At 37.4% G+C, this 27,512-nt stretch overlaps 3 protein-coding genes across 9 annotated transcripts in view; 1 reads left to right on the forward strand and 2 right to left on the reverse strand.

Annotated features, from left to right (window-relative positions):
- snx17 (sorting nexin 17) overlaps positions 1 to 987 on the reverse strand; it is a 42,119-nt gene extending 41,132 nt beyond the window's left edge. Inside the window, exon 1 of one of the 2 annotated variants that reach the window (XM_079831977.1) lies at positions 280 to 987. In XM_079831977.1, the coding sequence (XP_079688103.1) occupies positions 280 to 339 (60 nt within the window). In that variant the 5' untranslated portion in view covers positions 340 to 987. The remainder of the gene's footprint in view (positions 1 to 279) is intronic. The other variant, XM_079831976.1, reaches the window with a different exon arrangement.
- On the forward strand, positions 200 to 5,447 carry atraid (all-trans retinoic acid-induced differentiation factor). 3 transcript variants are annotated; one of them, XM_079831981.1, is made up of 7 exons: positions 200 to 598; positions 2,320 to 2,447; positions 2,559 to 2,627; positions 2,722 to 2,793; positions 3,274 to 3,395; positions 3,471 to 3,571; positions 4,558 to 5,447. In XM_079831981.1, the coding sequence occupies exons 1-7, from the start codon at positions 584 to 586 to the stop codon at positions 4,660 to 4,662; spliced, it is 612 nt and encodes a 203-aa protein (XP_079688107.1). In that variant the 5' UTR covers positions 200 to 583; the 3' UTR covers positions 4,663 to 5,447. The 3 variants fall into 3 exon arrangements, with proteins under 3 accessions (XP_079688107.1, XP_079688106.1, XP_079688108.1); XM_079831980.1 differs by lacking the exon at positions 200 to 598 and adding an exon at positions 1,587 to 2,144; XM_079831982.1 differs by lacking the exon at positions 200 to 598 and adding an exon at positions 2,022 to 2,077 and having other exon boundaries at positions 4,558 to 5,443.
- eif2b4 (eukaryotic translation initiation factor 2B, subunit 4 delta) lies at positions 5,421 to 27,512 on the reverse strand. 4 transcript variants are annotated; one of them, XM_079831972.1, is made up of 15 exons: positions 27,221 to 27,352; positions 24,342 to 24,482; positions 20,464 to 20,544; positions 19,926 to 19,963; positions 19,455 to 19,629; positions 17,353 to 17,547; positions 16,939 to 17,021; positions 16,261 to 16,352; positions 10,816 to 10,930; positions 10,664 to 10,740; positions 10,436 to 10,538; positions 9,029 to 9,156; positions 8,758 to 8,935; positions 6,295 to 6,475; positions 5,421 to 6,205 (listed from the first exon to the last, which is right to left on the reverse strand). In XM_079831972.1, the coding sequence occupies exons 3-15, from the start codon at positions 20,510 to 20,512 to the stop codon at positions 6,006 to 6,008; spliced, it is 1,614 nt and encodes a 537-aa protein (XP_079688098.1). In that variant the 5' UTR covers positions 20,513 to 20,544; positions 24,342 to 24,482; positions 27,221 to 27,352; the 3' UTR covers positions 5,421 to 6,005. The 4 variants fall into 4 exon arrangements, with proteins under 4 accessions (XP_079688098.1, XP_079688100.1, XP_079688099.1 ...); XM_079831974.1 differs by lacking the exon at positions 24,342 to 24,482 and having other exon boundaries at positions 17,353 to 17,544; positions 27,221 to 27,512; XM_079831973.1 differs by lacking the exon at positions 24,342 to 24,482 and having other exon boundaries at positions 27,221 to 27,364.

The following is a 27,512-nucleotide window of genomic DNA, read 5'->3' on the forward strand; positions in this document are numbered from 1 at the left end:
TTTTGTCAACTGAGAATGACAAGGAAAAACTGATAAACAATAACCTAAATAAACTAATTTGACTTCTTGTTCTTTCAGTCGTTTTAACAAGAATTGTTATTAAAGACACTGACTCATATGACGACCTGAATGAACGTTCCCTCACGTCCAAGTCAGTCAACAGAAGATTCGTTCGCTCAAAAGATTCGTTCAAAACACCGATTCAAAGCAACGCTATTCGACGGCGTCTCCAAATGTAAAAGCTAGGCGCACCGCTTATTTGACCTCCAGAACACTTACCACATATGTAGACCCGTTTTCATCGGAGCGGACCTCCGTCTCGGGGATGGAGAAATGCATTTTCTACTGTACGATTACACGTCTTTGACGAAGTTGAAAATGCTTTTAAAAGCGAGAACGTTCACGGAAAGCACGGTGTTGGTTTGCTGTCATGCAGGGACCAAACTGAATGACGGCGAGCTACACTCGCTCTGAACAGACCAGTCCAATCCTGAGTTGAATTATGCCAGAAAAATTGGATTATTTTAAAAACTTTCTTAATGTTCAGGGCTGAACTTTTCCAATAAACATCTAAGCAGCAGCCATGTTGCGACTGGAGGTAATTCCACGTTCATTGTCGGCAATTTATCGATAAATCTGTCTTCTCACTTCCTCGCGCACTGTAAAAGAATGCGGGAAGCGAGTCTGCAAAACACCGAAGTGTCGTCGCAAGGCCAACAATCCAATTAACTTTCCAGATTACTCCACGTAAAGGTGCTCCGCGGTTGTCTACAGCCCCCACTTGTACCTACATTGGTACATACGAACGAGTGTGGAAAGGCTACAAATGAAGAAACTGTTTGTCGCAGGATATATGTCGAGATACCGATACAGTGTTCGTTCTTGTTAGGGCGTTAAGAAGAACACACATCAGTCCACATTGTAGCGAAAGCTTCCAGCAGCACTCTGCTGTAATGTATTCAATATGTATCTGCGCTCTCCCGAAGCGTTGCAACAGTCTGGGTCAAACCATTCTTCTTCAGATGGGGGTGTTACTGCGTAAAAACGTTCATTGGAGAATCGAGATCCTTTGGCAGGAACATGTTGCTAGCGTATTAGTAAACAGTTTCTCCATAACGACGTTATATTTATTTCTGGTTGAAAGTGTTTACACTCAATAATAAGTTTAACATTTAGGCTCAAAATGGACCTGTGATAAGCAATAGCGTGCAGTTAAACGAAATAAACGTGTATTTAAATATTGGCTAAATAATATTTGGCTAAAAACATTTTGGTAATCTGGAAAATAGGGTCTGAACTCTTAAGTCGTTTTTTAAGCATTTTTGTTGTTGTTGTTGTTGCTGTTTTAGCAATAAACATTGCACTTAATCAAGTTATAAAATGTATTTATTAACCTAGCCTATAACTCAACATGGTAGCATAGTAGTCTGGAAACGTTGTTTTGTAGTAAAGAATCCCCATAAATTAAAGAAAAATATGTATTTGATAATTTTTTCTTACAGTAACTTTGATAGCAGTGTTGAATGGTTAAGCTTGACAAGACACTCAACACTATAATAATTAAATAATAATTTGTCTAAAATCGAGACAAGTGATTGAGACAGATATTATTGGATTTTCTCTGAGGTGGGACAGTCCAAAACCACCATTTAAGGGGGCGTACAGACATTGCTTATTTAAAACATTTTTACTAGGTTATTTTTGTTAGATAATAGTTAATTAAACATAAATTAAATAATTAAAAGTGGATGTATGCCTGTGCTGTTTTAAAAATAAGCCATCCGTATTCGTGAAAATGTGCCTTATATACTGAATAAATATAGATTGTACTAATATTGGAGGCATGGCGAAAAGGATCTATATCAATCCAACAAAGCGAATTGTGTAAAAACACCTTTGTTTTTGTAAGTGTTTCGTCTCTATCGGAATCTCACAATGAGAAATGCAAAATATTTACGCCGCCTGGTTGTCATGAATGGGGTATCGGTCCTTGGACGTCACATGATCATCGAGTCACATGACTTTGTTTTTTGGCAAAAATGACAGCTACCGTCACAACATATGCGGTATCTGCAGTGTATGTATGTACTGTTTTATTTGTTTTATTCGATGTATATGTCGACAGTCAGGATATTGATGTACAGGTGAGATGATCGACTGTCTAATGATTGAAACAGTGATACAGCGAAAGGATTATAATGAAACATGCTACATGTTGATGTCATTGATGGTGTAAAGTAAAACTCATTATAAATATTGTGTGTAATAGCGCATATTGTTCTATGATATTTTGAAAGCTTTCACCTTTATTTTCGTTAGTTATGTCACATGTGCGAAGGGACTGTACGACAAGACAGTCCGGTCTGGGATTTCTGCCTAAAAAAGGGCCATATTAATGGACGCTGCTGTTTTGAAAATAATACCAGCAATGTGGACACCATTATAGGGTAGGAAAACTTTCTAGTATCCCACTTTTTAATTTTTTTCATTGTGATATATGAAGTATAGCTATATGTATTGTTTCCGTTTTCTAAATGTATATCTGTATACTGTCTTAGGTTGGACCTGTCAAACTGCTCTATCAACCATGTAGAGCACCTGTATAATTCATTCACAGCAGTCATAATGTACGTACCGGGTTTTTTTTTTATCAGTAATCTGTGCATGTGTCTTGTTTAGCACTGAATGCAATATCTAAACGACATCAAACTGTTTACACAGAGATCTCTCCAACAACCCAATCTCCAATCTGAGTGATTTCATATTTCAGGGTTTCAGCCATCTTACCCAACTGTAAGTTATGCATGAGCATAGTATATTATGTTCATAATATTTAAGCCATGGGTTTTCAAACTGAGGTCCAGGGACCCCCAGGGGAGCAAAATTGCTAGGTGTTAGTGGACATGTCTAGAGAAAAAGAGTGTGACAAATATAATAAAAATAAATGTAATAAAGTAAATAAATAAAATTATTAAATGAATAAATAGATTAAAATAAATATTTAGATAAACAAACAACAGTACAGTGCTATAGTATAGTCAGTAGGGGAAAAAAGTAACAAATAAAATCTGAATATTTTCCAAATAATATATTAAATATATTTTTATTAAATTTTCACATTATAAATTGGGTCTTTATACACGAAAATGTACATTTTACAATGGGGTCCATTACACAAGGATGGTGGTATTTGGGGGTCCATGGCATCTAAAAGATTGAAAATCCCTTATTTAAGCAAGCACTGTAAGGTGACTTGACAAATCTTTCTTTAAGTTTACTACCCCCGAAACTGGAGTGTCCGGGGGGCAATGCATCATGGGAGACGGTTGAAGTGAAAAACAATGCCAGAATCTGCGAAGGACAGAAAAATGTTTGCAATCAGACGGCGCAGATGCGTGAGTTATAAACTGGGATCTCAATATTTAAAAATGTCTTTCAATGCATTACTTGAATATTGTTTGTTTCTTCAGCCTGGAATTGCCCGGAAAACTCATTCTGCAGCCCATATGGACCAGGGTTCTTTGAGTGTGGTTGTCTCCAAAATTTCCACGGATACAAGTGCATGAGAGAGGTGAGACCCCAGACAAATCATCCTTAAAGGGATAGTTCACCCAAATATTAAAATTACTCCATGATTTACTCACCCTCAAGCCATCCTAGGTGTATATGACATTCTTCTTTCAGACGAATACAGTCGGAGTTGTATTAAAAACTTCCCTGGCTCTTCCAAGCTTTATGATGGCAGTGAATGGAGGATGAGATTTTGAAGCCCAAAAAAGTGCATCCATCCATCATAAAAGTGCTCCACACAGCTCCGGGGGGGTTAATAAAGGCCTTCTGAAGTGAGGCGAAGAGTTTGTGCAAGACAAAAATCAATATTTATAACTTTGTAAACTAAAATAACTAGCTTCCGACAGATTGCTGTACGTTTTAAGGCGAAAGAGGAAGCGCAGAGGATAGAGCAAAATAAAACACCAGTCACGAATTAGAAGTCTACAGCCACGTTTCCACCGCAGGAACTTTCCCCAGGAACTAGGAACTTTGGGGTGGTACTCGGTGTGTTTCGACTGCAGGAACTGGGGTCTAAATGAAGTCCCAGGTAAATATTTCCCCCTCCGAAAGTTTGTTTTAACCGCGAGAGGCGTCAAAGCTTACACTACTCTTATATTGCGTAAGGGGTTACTCTTTTGGCGCAAGTCGACTTTTTAGTTTATAAAGTTTTAAATATGTATATTTTTCTTACAAAAAAACCCATCGCTTCGCTTCAGAAGGCCTTTATTAACCCCCTGGAGTCCTATGGAGTACTTTTTGGATGGATGGATGCACTTTTTTGGACTTCAAAATCAGGACCGCCATTCACTCCCATTATAAAGCTTGGAAGAGCCAGGACATTTTTTTATATAACTCTGTGTTCATCTGAAAGAAGATAGTCATATACACTTAGGATGGCTTGAGGGTGAGTAAATATGGGATTTTAATTTTTGGGTGAGCTATCCCTTTAACAGGTTGGCCATCACTCCTTTATTGCACACGTTCATTATTTGTTCTCAATTGCAGGGGGAGTTTCCCATAGCTAAGGTGCTTGGGATACTAACCGGATCAACAGTTGTGGTTTCATCTTTACTCTGGTTCACACAAAGACGAAAGGTCGAGACCACTTGAATTTTAAAGAGAAGTGATTGTTGGAGTGACAATGGAGCACATGCATCAAGCTTATTGAAACTGATGCACGAGAAGAGAGGAGAACAGTTGCGTACACTGGAAGGGGTAACCATCGGATGAATTTTAATTTCTTGTTTTTTAAAGGTTTTTTTATGCACATTTTAGTTTTTTAAACTTTCACTTATTGACCCTCAAGGTCCTTACATTTTATCGAATATTTCAGTGAATACTGACATATTTTCACAGCCTTGAAAAGACTGGTCTGTAAAGGGAAAACTGACCATAGACTGACCTTACGGATTGTCTTTGGAGGGCAGCCACATTTCTGACAGATGTTTCGACTCTAATCATATCAAAGGGACGCACTGAGATGATTATGTCATACTTTGGTTATGACAAATATTTTGCGTTGCTTTAAGACAAAATTATCTTCATTTAAGAGATATTTGAAGTGTTTACATTTTACGAGGGGGGAATGGATGTCATAGTAACAAAAATGTAACAAAATTGTATATTGTTACTGCCACATGTTTAGTGTTTACAGGTGTCACATGTTAGATACTAACCGATGACCATTCAACCTCGAAAACTGTGTTTTTCCTTTTTGGCTGAGTAAAGGAAATCGGTTTAATCTGCTAGTATGAGATTAATAGAGGGACACATTATTAGTATAATACTGACAAACATAAGCTACATTATGCAAATAATTTTTGTCAATGTAGTACTGTGGTGAGGAATTCAGCATGTACCTCGGTAACACTACCTAAAATAAAGAATCTGCAAACAACAGTTTATTTTATTTAAATTATTTATTTTTCTGTAGCCTTTCCAATGTTTTGTTTATACAAACAAAACCCCTTATGCAACATATTCGGCTTTTGCTTGGTCTTACATTTGCACCACATTCGTTTCGCCTTTTTTCACATCTATGAAATGTTTTCAGCAACTCTCCAAAAAGGATGATGGATATTTCTTATGTTTATGTCTATGCACTGACCGTCATGATGGGCCAAAACTGAAAGCAAACATGCTTGAAATTTCGTGGCTCTGACACAAGAACTAGAAACTGGCATTCTTGTTCTTGTGTACAAGGCTTGGTAGTGCTTTGAGGATTTTTCCATTCAGTGGATTGAAATGGACTGCGCCATTTTTTAGAAACTGGAAATTGGACCGGTTATACAATTCAAAATGAAACATTTTAAAGGATCCATCAGTGAGGACATAAACAGCTTTATTTGAAAAGCTTGTTCCATTTCATAGATATGTTTATTTCATACCAGAAGCCCTGCGTGCACATACTGTTTTATGTGCAGATGCAAAAGAGAACCGTGTTCATCTGCTCTTCACTGATCCACGTTCTTGACTCGCAGTACCACAGGCACGGAGGTGCAGGGGATCATGCCCAAGTCAGTAATCACAAGGTCCACAAAATCTGGTGGCGTCACGTCATACACCAAGTTCAGAAGCCCCAGTGAGTTTACACTCTGCCAATTCTCTAGATGGGTCTTCCCATTTCTGGTCACAATCAGGTCATCAGGGTCATCTGTAAAAAAAAAAAAAAAATCTATTATGGATCCATTATTTTTCTTCTTTTTTCTGTAAATACTAATTTGCCAAACATGCTAAAGTTACCTAATTCATTGGATACAAAAGAGTCCGTCTGCACTCGTTCACAGAACTTGTAGGTCTCACAGCAGACCAGCACTGGTACATTGTAGGCCTTTGCAACCAGGGCAATTTGGGAAGTTCCCACACGTGACATCACATATCCATTGGCAAGAAGTGCATGGGCACCAAGAAATACCTTGGATACCTGGAAATAAGAGTGTAGAGTTCAAGTACCAAGGTTCCTACACATTTTCCGACCTTTCTGTAGATTTTCACACATTTAACATAAATGGTTCCTACAGCATTATTTTCAGCTTTATATTTGGTCATCTGTAAATATTAGGGTTAATATTTGTCTGTAAATAAAAAAATTTTCATTGATTTTCTCGAAGTGACAACATACAGAGCCCTATATTTTTTATATATATATATACACATACACAGTGGGGAGAACAAGTTATTTGATACACTGGCGATGTTGCAGGTTTGCCTACTTACAAAGAAACATATACATATACAAGAAACATTTTCGTGCCTTTAAGAAACTATTCACACTTGTACTGGACATTTTTGCATGCTTGCGCGTTACAATTGAAGAAAACAAGATCATGGATGCACATTAATTAATTGAGATCTAATATCAAGGCCTAATGTCCAATTTAACACATCCTCTGAGGCGGCGGAGAAACCATCACACGAAATGGGCTGATGGTGCAATAGGTGGCTCAGTGTGCGAAACTGCATTGTCCTATATGCTAAGTTTAATGGTTTCTCATGTGCACACAAAGGTCTGTATATATATTTTTTGCAAAAGTCCTTTTAGAGGCTCTGTAATACGGTGCTAACAATATAATGAGAAGAAACCTGAAACACTAATAACCTGCATTTTTGCATAATGATAAAATGCTCGTTTTTACAATCACTAAAGAATCACTAAACAGCTGCCATGAAAACACACTTCTTGTATGATACAGTTATTTTCGTTCGATTCTTAATTTTCTATTATAGAAAACTAAATAGGGCAATAGTCTGAAAATGCAAATATTTTTCCATACTCTGCTGTCTTTTCCCCATACTTTCCAGACCTGGAAATTAGTCAAATCAAATTCCAAACTGTGTAGGAACCCTGAAGTACTGATTCAGCATACATAAAGGCCAGTTAAGCTGTAGTGCACGTACACTATTCAAAAGTTAGTGGTCTGTAAGAACATTTCTATTTCAAATAAATGTTAAAACATAATTAAACAGTGTTTCCATCTCGTGTTCAAGAGAACAAAATCGTCACTTCCTGGGAAATTGCTGCAGTTGAGGAAGCCATCGTGGCTCTTTTTTTCCAACATCATAAATGACTTGCATCTCAAAAGAACAAACTATAAAACCGAGAAGTTATTTGTCAACCGTCTGCTCTACTAGCACCACTGCAGTTGCTACTGTACATCTTTAAAGGAACACGACTTTTTGGGACTTTATCTTATTCACAGAGTTAGATAAGTCCATACACACCATTCTCATCTCCGCACCTGCCATAACTGTCTGACGCGCCCAACGCTAGCCTAGCTTAGCACAAACACTGGACGTAAATGGCTCCAGCTAGCCTACTACTCAATAAGAGACAAAATAACGCCAACATTTTCCTATTCACATATTGCGATGTGTATAGTCACAGCGTGTTCTTATTTAAAACTTGACTCTGCTGTAGTTACATCATGTACTAAGATCGACGGAAAATGAAAAGCTGTGATTTTCTAGGCTGATATGGCTAGGAACTATACTCTCATTCCGGTGTAATAATCAATGAACTTTGAGCCGTACCATAGGTGCAGCGGCGCAATGATATTACGCAGCGCCTGAAAATAGGCTAACTTCCATCCACATGACCAACGTGACAACCTGCTAGCACAGAGAGCATGCTGGGGACTATTTTCAGGCGCTGCGTAATATCATTGCGCCGCTGCACTCATGGTACGGCTCAAAGTTCCTTGATTATTACGCAGGAATGAGAGTACAGTTATGTACAGAGTACATAACTTTTCATTTTCCGTTGGTCTTAGTACACGCTGTGACTATACACATCACAACATGTAAATAGGAAAATGTTGCCGTTATTTTGTCACTTATAGAGCAGTAGGCTAGCTGGAGCCATTTACCTCCAGTCTTTGTGCTAAGCTAGGCTAGCTGTGGGTGCGTCAGACAGAGTTATGGTACGCACGGAGATGAGAATGGTGTGTATGGACTTATCTAACTCTGGGGGATACAGGGAATAAGATATAGTCACAAAAAGTTGGCGTATTCATTGGCGTAAGAACAAAAGTACCAAATCATAATCAAGTTGTATTTTTAGCTACTGCTGATGTCGCACACATAATCAATCCTTTGAAGCTACAAGCACTTTGGAAAGAAAGCACATTATCGCCCAATAAGCTAAAAATAAAATGTGCTTGCAAAAATCCCAGCAAGTAACAAGCTTTACTGAAAAGAATGACTCACTTCAGGCAGAATGTAGGACAAAGCAGATATGAGCACATAAGTACATCGGATGCCTTTCTTCACCAGACGCCTCAGCGCCTCTCGGCCCTCCAGCCTGGGCCGGCTATCCACGACTATGACTCTGAACTTCCTCTGCTTTTCAAAAGCGTCGCACAGAATGTGATTGACAAGTGAAGAGCTGGAATAAGACAAGAAAGGCACTTCTGAAACACTTCTGAATGCATTAGTCCAAACTATTACAGGATGGTAGCTATTCAGTGAAAAATCTTACCAGCCATAAACAAGAATGACGTCTCCATTACTTATCTTCTCAATAGCATACTTAGAAATGGCTTCAGAAGCCAAAACGATCTTCTCGTTAACGTAACTATCAATACAGTTCTGCAGTTGTCCTTTTGCCTGTTGAGAAAATGTTGCTTTCAGGAACTCACAGGAACAGGAAGAATACTGCATATACAGGTGGGCGATATACCGGTAAACACGATTGACTGGTAGAAATTTGTCAACCGATAGAGATTTTGGACTATCGTCTATATCGCGGTTACGCTCATGTGACTTTTCCGTGCTGCGCGGTCACGAAAGCTTATTGTTTGCATGCGTTTTTAAGCACTGTGATTTAAAAACAAATTATTTTAAATTGTTGAAGCACAATTAGCAGCGAAAGAGAACTCATTTCAGTATGTGTGTGCGCTCTCTGAGAGACGTGCGACATGAAGCCGCTGCTCAGAGCAAGTGAGAACTGAACTGGGGCTTGAGCGGTTAAATACACATACCTATGTTTCAAAGTGACCATGTATTTGCAAGCAAACAGTCATTTATGTCTTAAGTGAACATTAACAGTTGAGAGAGACAACGCACAAGTATATTGGATCCGTGCAGTCGGTCTTAAAGTGACAGCATCCAAATGTACCTGCTGTCATTATTAATGCTAATCAAACAAAAAAAAGAGAAAAATCACCCTCTCACTGCTCTTGACTGAAACACTTTTGTAACTTTAATGATAATAAATGTATATTTAATGTAGTATTTTCAGACTTTTATTTTGACTGCGCTGAGAACGCGCTTCATATTCTCAGTCTACATTAGTTTACAATCTGTTTAACAGTCCTGTCTAATACGTTATTAAAACTGTTAAGTAGACAGTATATGTAAAAGTATTACCGTTTGCCGTGTGGCTGATGTCCAGTGCCACTAGCTGAATCATGTTTCGCTTGGTCCTCTCAAAGTTGCATTGGATTTCTCTTTAGCGTAAAGGTTGAAAGATCCATCTATCACGGTTTTCCATGTTCATAGAATTAGTTTCTGGAGTAAATATATATGCTATAATCTGTGTTTACACACAGCTTTTTTTTTTTTTTTTTAAATGGCGGGTGCTGGCGTTTCACGTGCGTTCAGCCAATCAGCGTACACTAACATCACTGGTAGTTCCTATCGTGCTGGGTTAGGCCCTACTCTGTTCCTAGAACTAAAATCATTCCTAGTTCCTGCGGTGCGAACACGCCAAAATCCTGGTACTTCCTGCAATAGTTTTAGGAACTATGAAAAGTTTCCTCCTTATATCGTGATATATATTATCGTGAAATTAAATTACTCATATCGTGATATAAGATTTAGGTCATATCGCCCACTCCTAGATGCATATAAATGTCCCTAGCCTAGTGACTCTAAATACTCTTACCTCCTCTTCTTTGCACTGACTGGGTATATTTGAAATTTCCTTCTTGATGTACTTGATGGCATTGCCCATGCTGGCTGAAAGCGGCCGACACTGGCTGAGAAAACTGTAGGGGTAAGCAGGATTGTCAGTGTCTGTCGAATATCCGTTTCCATGCAAGATCAGAGTTCAAATTAAATATTATACATCTGAGCATGAGCTATATAAATTTTCACAAGGAAGAAAGTAAACCTGATATAGGGCGACAACTTGTTCACAAGGTCCCTTGACAACTCCTCATTTGGAGGTGTGCTATAGTCTTGAATAACCTATAAAATGATTGCTGGTTAATTAAATCCAAAAATTAAGAACAGAGCAATTTTATAGGTTTTATTATGAGTTACCTGTTTGAAGGCATGTAGTAGGGCCACAGATCGAGCATTGGATCCTGCTATAATGCCCTGAGAGTACTGCAGACCCAACCGAACAATGGATGGGTGAATGACTGTGGCAGGGATGCTACAAAATAAACCATATCAAACAATACAGTCAACCAACTCATTCATTTTAGGATATTTATACATTGTTTCTAATGTGTCTATCCCAAAAAATAAATAAATACATTTAATTGTAAAAGCATATACTGTATGTATTTTTTTTCAACTGAGGTCCACTTATGTTAGTAAAGTTTTAATACCATATTTTAATTTTTCTTGACTATTTTCAACATCCCTCTGAGACGTACAATTAAATGGTGTAAAGTTGTTTTTGAAGCTTAGATTTTATCAATTCGAACCAAAAAAGGGAGGAAGTTTAAGTATATAGATATAGTATGTCTCAAGGGGTTGTTTGGGGTCAGTAAGTCTTTTTTTTTTTTTACTTTTACTCAGTAAGGATGCATTAAACAGATCAAAAAAGTGACTGTAAAGAAAAACGTCAATAATGTTAGTAAAGTGTGTCACGGTTTCCACAAAAATAGGAACAACTGTTTTCAACTTCGATAAGAAGAAATGTTTCTTGAGCAGCAAATCAGAATGATTTCTGATGATCATGTGACACTAACGACTAGAGTAATGACTGCTGAAAATTCAACTTTGACATCACAGGAATAAATTATACTTTAAAATATATTAAAATAGAAAACAGTTATTAGGGCCCAAGCACCGATGGTGTGAGGACCCTATTGGAATTGCTCGGTCTATACTAACTATTCTTCTCCGAAATGAATCGCATTTTTGAGGGCCTAAACATGCACGAAAACTCATTAAACTTTCCACACACGTCAAAAGTGGTGAAGATTTACGTCTAATATGGGTCTCAGAATTAAGTGTATCGAAATGGCTCAACAGCACCACCTACAAAATTTCAATTAAGCGTCATTCGAGCTACATTTCACGTATGAGTATGAAATTTGGTAGACACATGTAACAGCCCAATACCTACAAAAAAGTCCCTGGAGCATGAAAACCCAACAGGCAGTGAGATATTTAGAATTTTCTCTCCAAATTATTTGCAAATTATGTTTTTGCCATTCCCAGACGTTGTACTTTAACAAACTCCTCCTAGAGATTTAATCAGATCAACATCATCATGGTCTGTCTAATCTTAAGGCCTTAGCGATGTTAAATTGTGAAGATCTTGAGGTTTCGCTGAAGGGCATGTTCTGGAGATGTTGTCGGACAACATCTCCAGAGCGCTGCACACCGCCATCATATGACTAGTAAGTCAAAGTCCAAATCACAGTATTTGCTGTCCTAACTTAATTGACATAAGTACCAATGTAGAACATTATATAGAAACTGTGTCTGAACATAACTGTGTAGAACATTATATAGAAACTGTGTCCATTCCTCGTTTAGTGAGGTCAAACATTACATCTACTGTAAGATCTAGGAAAAATCTAATTGTGATTAAACCAGAAAATCTCAATATTAGTGAACAAAACCAATTTTGTACTAACTTAATTGACATAAGTACCAATGTAGAACATTATATAGAAACTGTGTCTATTCCTCGTTTAGTGAGGTCAAACATTAAATCTACTGTAGGATCTAGGAAAAATCTAATTGTGATTAAACCAGAAAATCTCAATATTAGTGAACAAAAACAATTTCTAAAACTAGGTCTTCTAAACATTAGATCGCTCACACCTAAGGCGGTTATTGTAAATGAAATGGTCACAGATAATAGTTTCGATGTACTTTGCCTTACTGAAACCTGGCTTAAGCCAAATGATTATTTCGGTCTTAATGAGTCTACTCCACCAGGATACTGTTATAAGCATGAGCCCCGTCTGATTGGTCGTGGCGGCGGTGTTGCAACAATATATAGAGATATTCTTAATGTTACCCAGAAAACAGGTCACAGGTTTAATTCATTTGAAGTACTAGTGCTAAATGTTACGCTCTTAAATGTAAGAAAGAAATCTGTATTATCTCTAGCCTTAGCTACTGTATATAGACCTCCAGGGCCCTATGCTGATTTCCTAAAAGAGTTTGCAGACTTTCTCTCAGATCTATTGGTCAACGTCGATAAAGCATTAATTGTTGGAGATTTTAACATACACGTAGATAACACAAATGACGCGTTAGGGGCTGCATTTACAGATCTATTAAACTCCTTTGGGGTCAAGCAAAACGTCACTGGTCCCACTCATCGTCTTAATCACACACTAGATTTAATTATATCACATGGAACCAACCCAACCGATATAGATATTATACCACAAAGTGATGATGTCACTGACCATTACATGGTAACTTGCATACTGCGTACTGCTGAAATCTGTCATGTTGCGCCACGTTATCGACCAGGCAGAACAATCCTTCCAACCACTATAGATAGATTCTCAAATACCTTACCTGATCTGGCTCAGCTGCTAAGTGAACCCAAACAAACAGATGAACTAGAGGAAATGGCTAGCAGTATGAGCACCATTTTATCTAGCACATTAGAAATTGTAGCACCAATTAGATTAAAAAAGGTTAGAGAGAAAACTAAAGCACCATGGTACAACAGTGCTACACATGTTATCAAGAGAGAAACTCGTAACTTAGAGCGTAAATGGAAACATACTAATTTAGAGGTCTTTAGAATCGCATGGAAAGAAAGTATGTCACGTTATAAAAAGGCCCTAAAAGCAGCCAGGGCTGAGCATCTCCGCAAACTAATAGAAAATAACCAAAATAACCCAAGGTTTTTATTTAACACTGTGGCTAGACTAACAAATAAACAAGCATCGCCTGAACAAAATATTCCGTTACAGTTTAGTAGTAATGATTTTATGAACTTCTTCACTGACAAAATAGAAAGCATCAGAAACAAAATTGTAAATGTACAATCATTAATGATGTCTTATGATTCAACCGCAATTATCGCCCCTCAAGAACTACTACACCGCTTTACAACTATAGGACAGGAAGAGCTAAATAAACTTATCATTGCATCTAAACCAACAACATGTTTATTAGATCCAATACCCACTAAACTACTGAAAGAGTTGTTACCTGTAGTGGAAGAGCCTCTTCTCAATATTATTAACTCGTCTTTATCTTTAGGTCATGTTCCAAGAATATTCAAGTTGGCAGTCATAAAGCCTCTCATTAAGAAGCCACAATTAGATCATAATAACCTAGCAAATTACAGACCAATATCAAATCTTCCATTCATGTCTAAAATACTAGAAAAAGTTGTGTCCGCTCAATTGTGCTCTTTCTTGCAAGAAAATGATATCTATGAAAAATTTCAATCAGGATTCAGGCAGCATCATAGCACAGAAACTGCACTCGTTAAAATCACAAATGATTTACTTCTAGCTTCTGACCAAGGCTGTATCTCAATACTAGTTCTACTCGATCTTAGTGCTGCGTTCGATACTATAGATCATAAAATACTCTTAGATCGACTTCAAAATTACACTGGTGTTCAGGGACAGGCATTAAACTGGTTTAGATCGTATTTATCAGACCGCTACCATTTTGTCTGTCTAAATGGGGAAAAATCAAAGATAACATCAGTAGACTATGGGGTGCCGCAAGGATCCGTGCTAGGCCCTCTGCTATTCTCAATATATATGCTGCCACTTGGTAATATTATAAGAAAACATGGAATTAATTTCCACTGTTATGCTGATGACACTCAATTATATATTTCATCACGACCAGATGAAAACGCTAAATTATCTAAACTGACAGCGTGTGTTGATGATATTAAACACTGGATGACGTGTAATTTTCTGCTATTAAATTCAGATAAAACGGAGGTATTACTTATTGGTCCAAAAAATTGCCCACAAAACCTCTCACAATACAACTTTAACTTGGAAGGATGTCCTGTCGCTTTATCCACTACAGTAAAAGACCTGGGTGTTATATTAGACCGCAACTTATCTTTCGAAAGTCATATTTCATATGTTACAAAAACGGCATTTTTCCACCTTAGAAACATTGCCAAGCTACGTAACATGCTATCTATTTCTGATGCAGAAAAGTTAGTTCATGCATTCATGACCTCGAGATTAGATTACTGTAATGCTTTATTAGCTGGTTGTCCTGCATCATCGATAAACAAACTACAGTTAGTCCAAAACGCAGCTGCTAGAGTGCTTACTAGGTCAAGAAAATATGATCATATAACACCAATTTTATCATCCCTACACTGGTTACCTATTAAGTTCCGTATCAATTACAAAGTATTGCTACTGACCTATAAAGCCCTAAATGGGTTAGCTCCAGTGTATTTAACTGATCTTTTATCGCCCTACAATCCATCGCGCTCTTTAAGATCACTAAACTCGAGGCTTCTGGTCATTCCTAGGATATCTAAGTCCACTAAAGGAGGGAGGGCTTTTTCACATTTAGCTCCTAAACTCTGGAATAGTCTTCCGGATATTGTTCGAGGTTCAGACACGCTGTCCCAGTTTAAAACTAGATTAAAGACGCATCTCTTTAGCCAAGCATTCACATTATAATTAAGTTTTATACTACAGTTAAATCGCACCAACAGCATTAATATTCTGAACAGCAGCTATGCTAATTATTTCCCATCTGCTTTTCTGTTGTTATCTCGGGACACTAGTCACGAGGTAACTAGTTCATCAGCTCCAGTTTGTATCCAGCCTCTCATGGAGACTTCAGATGCCCCTGTGATGAGACGACTCGACGCCTGTGAAGAGACGACTCAACGCCAGCGTTGTTATGGCCTAAAATAATACATGATTGATTAACTTATCCTAACATTTTTTCTTTAACATTCTCTTTTCTAACATTTTTCAATGTACATTTATGAAATGCACTTTCTGTGAAGCTGCTTTGAAACAATGTGTATTGTGAAAAGCGCTATACAAATAAATTTGAATTGAATTGAATTGAATGTTCGTGGCGGCCTCACAAAGTTTGATGTTTCGCCATGAAACAGGAAGTTGTTGTAACTCGTCATACAATGTCCGATCTGCCCCAAACTTCACATGTTTGATAATAGTCCAGACCTGAAGACATCTACATGGTAATATTCATTTATAGTCAAAGTGCAAAGGAAGTGTAGTACATTGAAGTGACTTGGCCATATTTCTCCTATATTTACCCGCTTATATGCATGTCGCCCACTATTCGTTGTTTTCCTGAGGCCACCAGGTGGCGGTGGCCCTGGGTGTGAGGGCCCTTTCATGGCTGCTTGCAGCTTTAATTTTAAATTGTAATAATAGTTCACAGTATTACTGTTTTTACCACATTTTAATCAAATAAATGCAGCCTTGGTGAACATAAAGAGATTCTACCAACCCCAAGCTTTTGAAAAGTAATACATTTTGTCAAATTTCTCCTTATACAACCCCTATACATTTGTTACATTACCTGATTTGCTGGGTTGGAGGGTTTTTTCGGCTGTACTGGTGTAGATGGGAGAACAGGCTGACCTTGTAGCCATAATCGGACCTCAAAGGAACCTAAGAGAACAGAGCAAACAACAGCATTCAATGTGAATATTTTGTTCCATCAGGGATAGATGTTCTGGAGGTCACATCCTCCCTCCTCAGGTCAAGAGCTGAGGCTGCAACAGAACACTCTGTGCATGAAGACATACATGACGTGCACAACTGAGGAAGGGCTCCACAGAGAACTTTGAAAGCTTTACGCTAGTGTTATAGGTCTAAACCTATCAAATAACAAAAAATAATGAATTCACCCACACATGACATCTACCTCATCACGAACACAATGAAATGAAGATAAATCACAATGAAATCACCTCCAACATAAAACAAATTAGACTCAACAACTTTCACCAGGAATAACAATTACATTAAACAAAGAAAAAATTAAACAATTCACTGCACACAAGAGTGTGGAGCCAGACCTTGACTCCAGTTATATTTAAACCGCATCCCTGCCCTGACTTCTGCAAGACATGGGAAGGACCTGGGTTAAGAAAGCTGCAAAATAGACCTCAGAAAAGACCAGGATGAACCCATCATCCGTCAACGGGCAGAAATCAGACAAGAGGCAAAGCAGGACAGCGTTGATTTGTCTCACCTGCTGTCTCTCAAGCTTTTTGGCCAACTTCTTCAATGCAGCAGGGTCGTCCACCTGAACGTGCTCCGGTAACCTTTTCACTACTAACATGAAATAGAGATAGGAAATATAAACAGAGCTGTGCAAAATAGTAAAACTGCTCGGTCCCAGTCTCTACATGAACACCAGTCAAATGCAATAGATGCTATTTACACCAAGTGAACAGTTTTCTTCATTTTTACTTATGCTGAGGCATATTCGAACTAGACAAAATTTGAGTTTCTTTTGTAATTTTGTCCGCCTCAGACAGACAATGGTGGGCGGAGTTGGTGTTAATAGCCAAAAATATTGGAATGGCTAATAAAATTGGTAATTTATCTGTGGAATGCCCAAACTTCCAATCCTGGAATATCCTTTTCCGAAGCATTGAATTACCTGGCTGAAGCTCACTGGGGGTAGCTTTAGGCTTACTGGAGGTGGACGGCGGCCCCCCTTCCTTCTTGCCCTGTTTCGATACCCGTTCTGTCTCTTGCCGTGCCCGGCGCTCTGCTCGCAGCTCTGCTTTGGTCTTTACAGGCTTCTCTGCAGCCGCAGGAGATTCAGATATACTTACAGGAACTGGAGCCGCTGCTGAGATCAAAGGACCCATCAATTAAAAAGCACCCAAAAACAGACTATAGACTAAAAAAAGGCTTTTAAAAGACTCCAGCTTATTTGCATGATTTTTGGTAAAGGGTTAGTTCACCCAAAAATGAAAATTCCGTCATTAATTACTCCCTCTCATGTCGTTCCAAACCCGTGAGACAATCGTTCATTTTTGGAACACAAATGAAGATCTTTTTGATTAAATCTGAGAGCTTTATGTCCCTCCACTGACAGCTACACAACTGGCACTTTGACGCTTCAAAAGGTTCATAAAGACATTGTAAAAAATGAATCCATATGAATTGAGTGGTTTAGTCCAAATTTTCTGAAGAGACGATTGCTTATAAGATGAACAGATTGAATTTAGCCTTTTATTCACATATAAACATTGTTCAACAGACATAAACAGAAGCTCAACCGAACCTGCTTGATGCACGAGACTGAACCTCATTGGTTCGTGTGGAAGCTCAAACGTGCTGCGTAACACACGAGAATGAACCTCATTGGTTCCTGCGGAAACTCAACGTTGATGTGTGAGTTGAGGTGATGAATATGTAATTATAAAAACATAAAATTCAATCTGTTCATCATATAAAGTGGTCGTGTCTCTTCAGAAAAGTTGGACTAAACCGCTCAATTCATATAGATTAGTTTTACAATCTCTTTAAGGGCGTTTTCACACCTAAAAGTCCGCACAAAGGTTCGAACCGAAGTTCATGTTTTGATACATTTGGTTAGTTTTGGTTTGGTTTCACATTGCAATTATGCAAGCGGACTAAAGAACTTTACATGACTTTACAAGAATGAATGAACGGACGCATATCGTTGCCACTATTGAACAGTGCGCATTGCTTGACTATTTTCTTTTCGTTACGTTTAAAAGTGGACATTTCAAGCTCTATACACATATTTCTCATGTTTGTGAGACGAGTAGCTGCTGAGTTTCGGTTTAATTGAGACGCGCTCCAGTTCATGTACAAAGCATGTGATCGCTCCCACGATTATTGTCTGCTATAGATTAGTTGCTTCTTATTTATTAAATCCAGGCAATTATCTGATTAAACGTTGATTAAAATTAAGATACAATTTATACAAAACGAAATTCACATGAAAGAAAGGCTTTCTAAGCAAAATCATACAAAATTTCTTTCAAAATATTTTCTGACCTTCTGTCTTCTGACATATTGCGCATTTTTTCACTTTTCATAATCAATTTAGCCTAGATGAAATTTCAAAATAACATTATAATATTTAAACATAAACAGGAACTTCCTGTAAACGGTCTGAAAGAACGAACCATACAGAAAATGCGTTCACACTAGAAACGAACCAAACCTTTGTTCAGTGTGATCCGGACCGAGACTACCTCTTTTCGTCGGACCAAATTTCGTCTGTTTGGTCCGGACCGTGGTATGGGGGAGGTTTCACACCTGTAATTTTGATTCGGACCAAACTGAAGAGTCCGAAAATCCGGACCAAACAAGGTAGGTGTGAAAACGCCCTAAGAATCTTTTGAAGTTTTTTTTGTTGTTGTCTCTTTTGTCCTTTTCAGTTGTGTAGCTGTCAATGGAGAGTGAGAAAGCTCTCAGATTTCATCAAAAATATCTTAATTTGTGTTTTCAAGATGAATGAACATCTTACGGGTTTGGAATGACATGAGGGTGAGTAAATGATGACAATTTTCATTTTAGGGTGAACTATCCATTTAACTCCCTCCTTCCTTCAGCCTAACCAATTTTGAAACTCTATTAATGTAGTCTCAGATAAAAATACCCATACATAAACAATAAATAAATAGTTTTCCACAAATTCCTAAAAAAAAATCCTATTTTAAATAAACTTTAGGTTGCAGGAAAATTGTTATTAAGTAGCAGCACAGTGGACTGAAGTACCTTTATGTGTTGGGCTCTGTGTGACAGGTTTTGACGGAGTTTGAACAGATGCTTTCTCTTTCTCCTTCTTCTCCTTCTCTGTAGGAACCTTGTCATCTTTTTTAGTCTTTTTATGCTGCTTCTTCTCTTTCCTAAGACGCTGCTTTTCCTCTTTGGTCAATTCCTTGCCTTCAGTCTATAGATTAAAAAAGAGGGGAATCAAAGTTTGCACATCTTTAAATAATCCGTAGTCTCTGTAAACTGAATTTTACAAAGGCTAAAAATCGTCTGTCTTAAACCTAGTCTGCATTTTGGGCATCTTAATTTATGATGCCCAAAGTGCTGTCCAGGTAGACAGCTAGGTTTTGAAACACAGCCATAGTGTTTGTGATATTTAGTCAATTGAAAACAAAAATTGTAAATTAAAAGACAAAGAAATGAACTATGAATATTGTAAAATTATACAGTTAAAATGTTAAAAAATTGACCTACCTTCGCTCGTACAATTTCTTGCACCTTGCCACCTTCATCTATGACACATATAAAACGATTTAAAACGTATGCAAACTTAAATTCCTCTTTATTTGCACAAACGCAAGTGGAAGAAGATACACGTTTTTTTAAATTATACGTTTGAATGAATTATGTTTATGGCGACAGAAAAACCTCTTGACACTGACTTTGCAGTGTTGTTTCATCATGCTGGTTCACTCGATCTTTACCAAAGTAAGGTAAGGAATGTTGCATAAAGAGCCGTTAGTCTCGCAAACACATCACGTTACACATAACAGGCAACATCGTGATCGTGTCTATATAGTTAGATTTTAATACATGATAAAAATGTCCAACAACACTGCATGATGTAATTTCCACTGTGCATTTGTAAAGTCAGCTGTGACATGGCAGAGTGGCGATCAACGGCGTGAAGCCGTAAAAAACCCAAGCTTTCTGTAAATACTTTAAATGGCTGCTTATGTACGTGCTTAATTCAGTAACAGCACAGCACAAAGTTTAAATCTGTATATTTCACCTGCAGCATGGTTGATGCTGTCAATCTGTCTCCCATCCGAATCCGCCATGTTTTACTTCTTCGTGACTTCTCGCTGGTAATCTGATGTGAAAAGCAGTCGGGAGGAATTACGTCGCCCTCTAGCGATTGAAACGGCTGACTTTCATTTTCTATGTATATAATGTTGTATGTATTTATTAATTTATTTGTACGGTAAAAACTGTATAAATTATTAACATAACAATTATAAAATAACGTTATATTATATTACAGTGACAACGTAAATACCGAAGTTGAAAACGTTTCTTTTATTAAAAAGGGGAGATGGAGCATATTTGCTTACTGCAAACAAGTTCTTATCATGTTTAAAAAAAAAAAAAAAAAACGTACTTACGTCATTGCGTAAAATAGTAATAACGCAGTAATAACGATGTTCTTACACATTTAGTCGTTTTTAGTAACGTTTAAATCTTCAAGATATTGTTGTTTGTGAATTAAACGGTGAATTAAAATACCATGAAGGTTTGTTTAATAAGATACCCAGACAGCAACATGTCGGCCCAGATCCGGATCTGGTACACGTGGGTTCAATGCGTTCAAGATGTGGGCCGGATCTGGGCAGACACTATGTTGTTGTCTGGGTAAGTTAACCTATCAATAATTTGTAAAGATTTTAAATTATCAATAACTTGTGAAGATTTTACAGTCAAACATTCTTATTTAATGAAAAACAGTCACAAACAACACTATTTCAATGTATAAAACATTACTAAAACAACAAAATGCGAAGTTCAAAAAAATTTATGACTTTACATAGCCTGTAGCTAGTGGCGGTAAAGTTAGTTTAACATTTGACATTCCTATATCAAACCAACTGTAAATTACTCACATCATTATTCCTCATGTTGCCCAGGTTTGTTTTCCAGATTATTAATCTGGCATTTTTATATAGCCTACAATACTGAACCCATTAAAATCTATTAAACTATAACACCGTTGGAAGGTATCAAACCAACTGTAAATTACTCTGAATATTATTCCCCAAGGCTTGCTTTTCTGAGGAACAGTGGTTTGATACCTTTAGGTCAAATGATGATGCAGTTTAATGGATTTAAATTCAGTACTGTATATATGAAAAAAACATTAAAAAAACAAACAAACAGATTAATCATGAATTAAATGCAAGTTGTTTAATACCTTTAGGTCAAATGGTGTTGCATTTTAATAGATTTTTTTCAGTATATAAAAAATACCATAATAATCTGATAAACAAGCCTTGTGCAACGTGGGGGATAAAAGAGGAATAATATTCTGAGTAATTGTAGTAGTCTAACGGATTTACAATATCGTTTCAAAGCACTTCAGAGCCCTCTGGTGGTCAAAAAATGTAAACATAATGCTAATAAAGCTAAACGACTAATCACATATGCTTTTTGTATTTTTCATAAATAATGTTTATTTAAAAAAATTGATGGTTGAATGCTGAGATTGACAAGTAAGAATGAACTAGTTAGCTGTGTAAAAAAAAAATTGATAGGCTATTTGGTTGAAGTTACTTGGTAGTATTTGGGTGGTTCTATAATTGCAGGTAGGCCAACATTTGGTGTCCAAAGTCATTTTTTGTTTTCTGCTTTTTTCCCCAAATGGTTATATATTTTTAATTATTTTAATAATTTGTTACTCATTGTCATGGATCACAAGATGTTACAGGCCATAACAATATAATATTTTCTGTAAAAAGCGTCTTTACAAATTGCTGAACATCATGATTTCCTGTTGTCCGAATAAGTCAGTGTATTTTTTCCATCATTCATCATTGTGTAATCAAAATATTTTACAATATTATATTTAATATTGTCCATAAATCTTGCATAAATTCTGTTACCGTACCATCTCCTACACAACTATGTAAGATAGCTTACAGGAAATTGTCATTTCCCTCACTGATAAGATTTGAAGCACTGAACGGTGTGTGTGCTCTCCATGGTGCTCTCTCTGAGAAAAGATTTTAATCTAAAAAGTTATTTTGTAAAACGTCAAAATTGTTACCACAATATCAAAAGGAAAACAGAATTTCTCACTGATCAAACATGGGTTGTTTAAAAGTCTTTTATTCATGATTTCATTAGTGTCATGTGCTCTTAGCATTTATGCTAGCAACTAGCAAGTGGAGTTTTTTGGCAAAAAAATGTAAAACCGTCAATTCGTTTACTGTCAAACTCTGTTAAGTAACAATGTTGCCTAATTTGTCTGTAACAGAGTTGACAAACAATACTATAAAGAAATTACTTTTTCATTAAAAGTAAAAAAGGAACTAACGTGTGTTTGGCAAGCACTGAATTATTTCAATAAGATACCGGAAATAATTTCTGTTAGTTAACTTTCTTTTTCTTAACCTTTTGAAATGCCAAATATAGAATAACTAATTTACTTTGTTTTACTTTTTCCATCGAACTGTTGTAGGCTATAAAAACAATATCACATTCGCAGCCAAGTCATGCGATATGGCAGTATAAGCATGGCTGGTATTAGCTGATATAAAGCCATATGGCACCACTGCTCGTGTGATATTGCACATATCACAACTCTCTAAAAGTAAATCTGGTAACCTGGTAACTTGGTATTGCATGTGAAGTGTTCGTGATGTCATACTATCATCCACCACCCACAGGATAAAGCACAGCCTAAACAGAAACTCAATCCCCCAGAAAAATACTTACGCTAAATAAAAATCAGATTTTTAAAATATAATGATTTAAAATGTGATTTATAGAAAAAACCTTTAATTTGACATTATTATAGAGTGCACTTTTTTTTTTTTTTTTTAAAGCGTAATTAAATGGAAATATAGTCATTCTCTAGGCTACTATTAAGCTGTCTTTTATTAATATCATATTATCTGCAAGTAAAAAAAAATAGACCTACTTTAAAGATTTGAAGTGAACATTTAAAGGAACACGCCGACTTTTTGGGACTTTAGCTTATTCCCCGTATCCCCCAGAGTTAGATAAGTCCATACATACCATTCTCATCTCCGTGCGTGCCATTATTCTGTCTGAAGCACCCACCGCTAGCCTAGCTTAGCACAAAGACTGGAGGTAAACGGCTCCAGCTAGCCTACTGCTCAATAAGTGACAAAATAACGCCAACATTTTCCTATTTACATGTTGTGATGTGTATAGTTACATCGTGTACTAAGACCGACGGAAAGTCTCTAACGTCATCACCGGCGGCCATCTTGTCACAGGCAAGCTTTCTGGCGGGCTCTGTGGTACCTGATGTAAGGCGAGTGATCTGCACGAACACAAATACTCTTATCTTGCTGAAATCTTGACGGATTTACAAATGGTTTGGTTTCTTACAAATGTTATTAACGTGGCTATAATTCTGGATGATTGAACAAATTATGAATAATTATTCATAAGTATGCAGTCTCATAACTACATCTCTGATGTTTATAACAAACCAAACAGTTTGAAAATTGAGCAAGTTAAGGTTATTTAAAAAGTACATGCACCATTAAAACACAATATTACGAGTGAGCGAGCTGACTGTGACAAGATGGCCGCCAGGTGCGGACGTCGACCTCCATTGGCCAGCAACGCTGCTAGAAACGGTGTGTTGAGGCAAGTTGGAGCTAAACTCTGCAGGACAGCGGCCCTCCAGGGCCGAGTTTGGACACCCCTGGTTTAGGGCTGTAGAAACATGACGGTGCAAAATGGGGGTTTCACTGTAAGGGGACATAGTTATGTATATAATATTGCATTTCTGTCAATAGATCCTCATAAATACTACACACTGAACCTTTAAAAATGTAGCTTAAGTATGTTTTTAGTACAATACAAATATATAATGCATTTTTAATGCATTTTTAATACATTTTAGTACGTCTTTTTCACCTGGGCAGGGGCCGACACAGAACAAAGGTGTCGTCATCAGAGACAAGAGAGGGTAGCTAGTGCTCTGTAGGGAAGTTTGACCATTTAGGGCTACTGTAGAAACAATGGCGGCGCAAAATGGCGACTTCACTGTAAGGGGACCTGCAGTGTATATAAATAGAAATGGCTCATTCTAAGGTAATAAAAACATAATGGTACATTATGTAAGGTCTCTATCAGTGTTGCCACAGTTACTTTGAAAATTTGATTTAATCTGATTACTGATTACTCCTTTAAAAAGTAACTTAGTTACTTTACAGATTACTTGATTTTAAAAGTAACAGTTAGATTACAAGTTACTTTATTAGTTACATTCAGCAGTTGCCGACAACACCCCTGCCGCCTCAACGTAAAAATGACAACCGTTTTGGACAACACTCACATTATTGGAAGTGCATTTTTAAAAGAAACGTTCAAAAATGTATCTCCTGACATTTCAAGTTGTAATTAAAAAATATTTCCTGAAAAACACAAACATGTTTTAATAAAAAATGTAATAAAGACAGTCTTTCTTGACTTCACTTAACATAAATACTCTCCCCGAGACGCAAGAAGAAAGCAAAAATATATATTTTTTACTAAGGAAAATGAAAAAAAATAGTATCTCACAGTGACTTGGATAAATGACTTTAATCTGATTACTGGTTTGGAAAGTAACGCGTTAGATTACTCGTTACTGGAAAATAGTAGTCAGATTAGAGTAACGCGTTACTAAGTAATCACTGGTCATCACTGGTCTTACTATACACCACTGAAAACATAGTTATGTATATTATATTGCATTTCTGTCAAAAGAGCCTCATAAATACTACACACTGCACCTTTAAGAATGGAGAAAATGAACACAACATTGCAACAGTAAAATAGTTTATTGAATTTGATGAAAATATATAAACATAAAATAAAAAGGGTTAGTAGTACATTTGAAGTTACAAAAAAAGCACACTTTACTGAATAACTCTCTTATAATCTGTGGTCTATGTTGGCTGTATTCACGACGCAGTAGCTGGTTGAAGGGGACCAAACCTCGCAGAAACACCTGACTTGGTTCCATTTGACCAGCCACAGCAAGGCGTGCTGCTTCAGGAAGAGAGGAGGAAGACTAACGGAGCTTATGTTGACATTGTTCAGTTCAGCAAATTATTCTTGGTGCTTACCTGTTGAGAAGACACAGGCAAAAAAAAAAAAAACCTTAAAAAATAAAATGCTATCAAATTGGCAACAGACTGCCTCATTTACAAATGGTTTGTTTTCTTGTGCTATTCAATGAAGGAACATTGCTACCAACAGAGTTTAGCCTTGTTAATGACTGTCCTTTTATTTAATGTGCTGATATCTGGGGAAAGCGTCTTCTTTAGGAAACCCCATCATGTTTGTATAGCTCTCATATGGATTAGTGAAGTAAGGGACAGCTGTACTCTGTCAATCTGCCCTGATCTTCAGTATGGGTCAGTGAGAGATGATCAGGGTGTGGAGGCCTACGTCCAGCCAACTCACAGAAGCCACAGCTTTACCAGCTGATCTTCTCTGTGTGCACATAATTCATGCAGCTCAAATGAAGTATTCATCTCAGAATACAACTTAAAACTGTTTCCGTGGTGATGGATTCCCCCTGAAACCACACACTTCCTTACATTCCATAACTTGAGTATTCATATGGGCATATAAGGAAGCATGTCTTCACAAGGGGCAAAGTTTCCCTCACAGAATAGACAAAGCTGGAAAAATGCACAGGTCATACAGAGAGAAGAGATAGCATTACTGTTTTTTATATTTATTTATTATTACAATCATTATTTTTTTTATTCTGCTTCATACACTCTAAAAATGCTGGGTTATTTCAACCCATGTTTGGGTTTATTTGGGTTTAAAATGTAAACCAATGGTTGGGTTTGTCCATATTTTACCCAAACGTGGGTTGAAACACCCCAGAATTCTTTAGTGTACATTGTTAGAGCAAAATGTTTGATACATTCAAAACATATAGGCCAGAATGCAGTGTTTTAGCACTCTTTTGCAAACAAAAATGTCTTTCGCGAAAAACAAACAAACCAAAAATGACATATTGTGTTGAATGAGTAATATTACAGCTCATGTGCAAAGAAAAACTGAATTTACCTGTGTGTAGTTATCCTTTCCTTTCCATAATCATTCTTTGTGTTGACACGTAACTGTAGACAGGGAGGAGGAAAGCAGCCAAGAGGACTAGCTCATCTAGCACTCGAACATCTTTCTCTCATTTGAATAGACCAGAAGCTTTCTCATTCTGCCATGTAGCAAGTCCAATATGCACAAACTGCCCCTTTTTTTACTCCTTCTTGATAGGAGCCTGATATACAGTAGATCAAAGACGCGCTATAACACCTCAGGTGAAAACCCAGTGACACTCTCATACCTCCATTTCCTTTAACGGCACCATTTCCAGTGGAAGAGGTGTAAAATCTTCCATTTGCTGCCTCGTAAAACAGAGAGATGTCACCCGGCATCTCAGTCCAAATCAGAATGGAGCTATGTATAATATACGCATATATCTTCTAAGAAAGAAATGAAACATTTCAAAGGAGATATCCTTTCAGTTCTCATAAATTGCAGGTTGTTCATGCCAGACATGGAATTTACAAGTGTTTGTCTGCTCTGATTTAATCTGAAATCATTTGGAGGTATTTAATCTAGACCGCCTCGCCAACTAAAGAATGCGAAAAGACAAAATAAATGAATACATAACAAAAGTACCATGCTGTAATTGACATCATGTAAAACTAATCCAGTTCTGAAGAAAAAAAAAGCACTCCCTGACCAACAAAACCCAATCTACCAACAAATGAAAACTCTCCCCACACCTTTCTGCTCCCATCTTTCCTCTTCTGCTGAGGGCTACAGTGTATCGTCCTCTTTGCATGACCGGTGGATTCTGCCCAGACATGGCCACATGCTCCCGGCCTTTTCAAGCGCTCGGCCTCCCTTATACTCCCCCCTCTGCCCCTACGGTCCCCCCACCTGTTGGTGTCCTTTAGAAGCCAGGGCCTCTCCTATGCCTGCTGTCCAACCCAATCAGGGCCCTGACAGCGGAGAGCGAGCCTGTGAAATCGCACCTCTCAGCTGTTCACACTGGCCTCGAGACACCCTACACCC

This window comes from Gobio gobio (assembly GCF_949357685.1).
Source record: "Gobio gobio genome assembly, chromosome: 12".
Taxonomy (NCBI): domain Eukaryota; kingdom Metazoa; phylum Chordata; class Actinopteri; order Cypriniformes; family Gobionidae; genus Gobio; species Gobio gobio.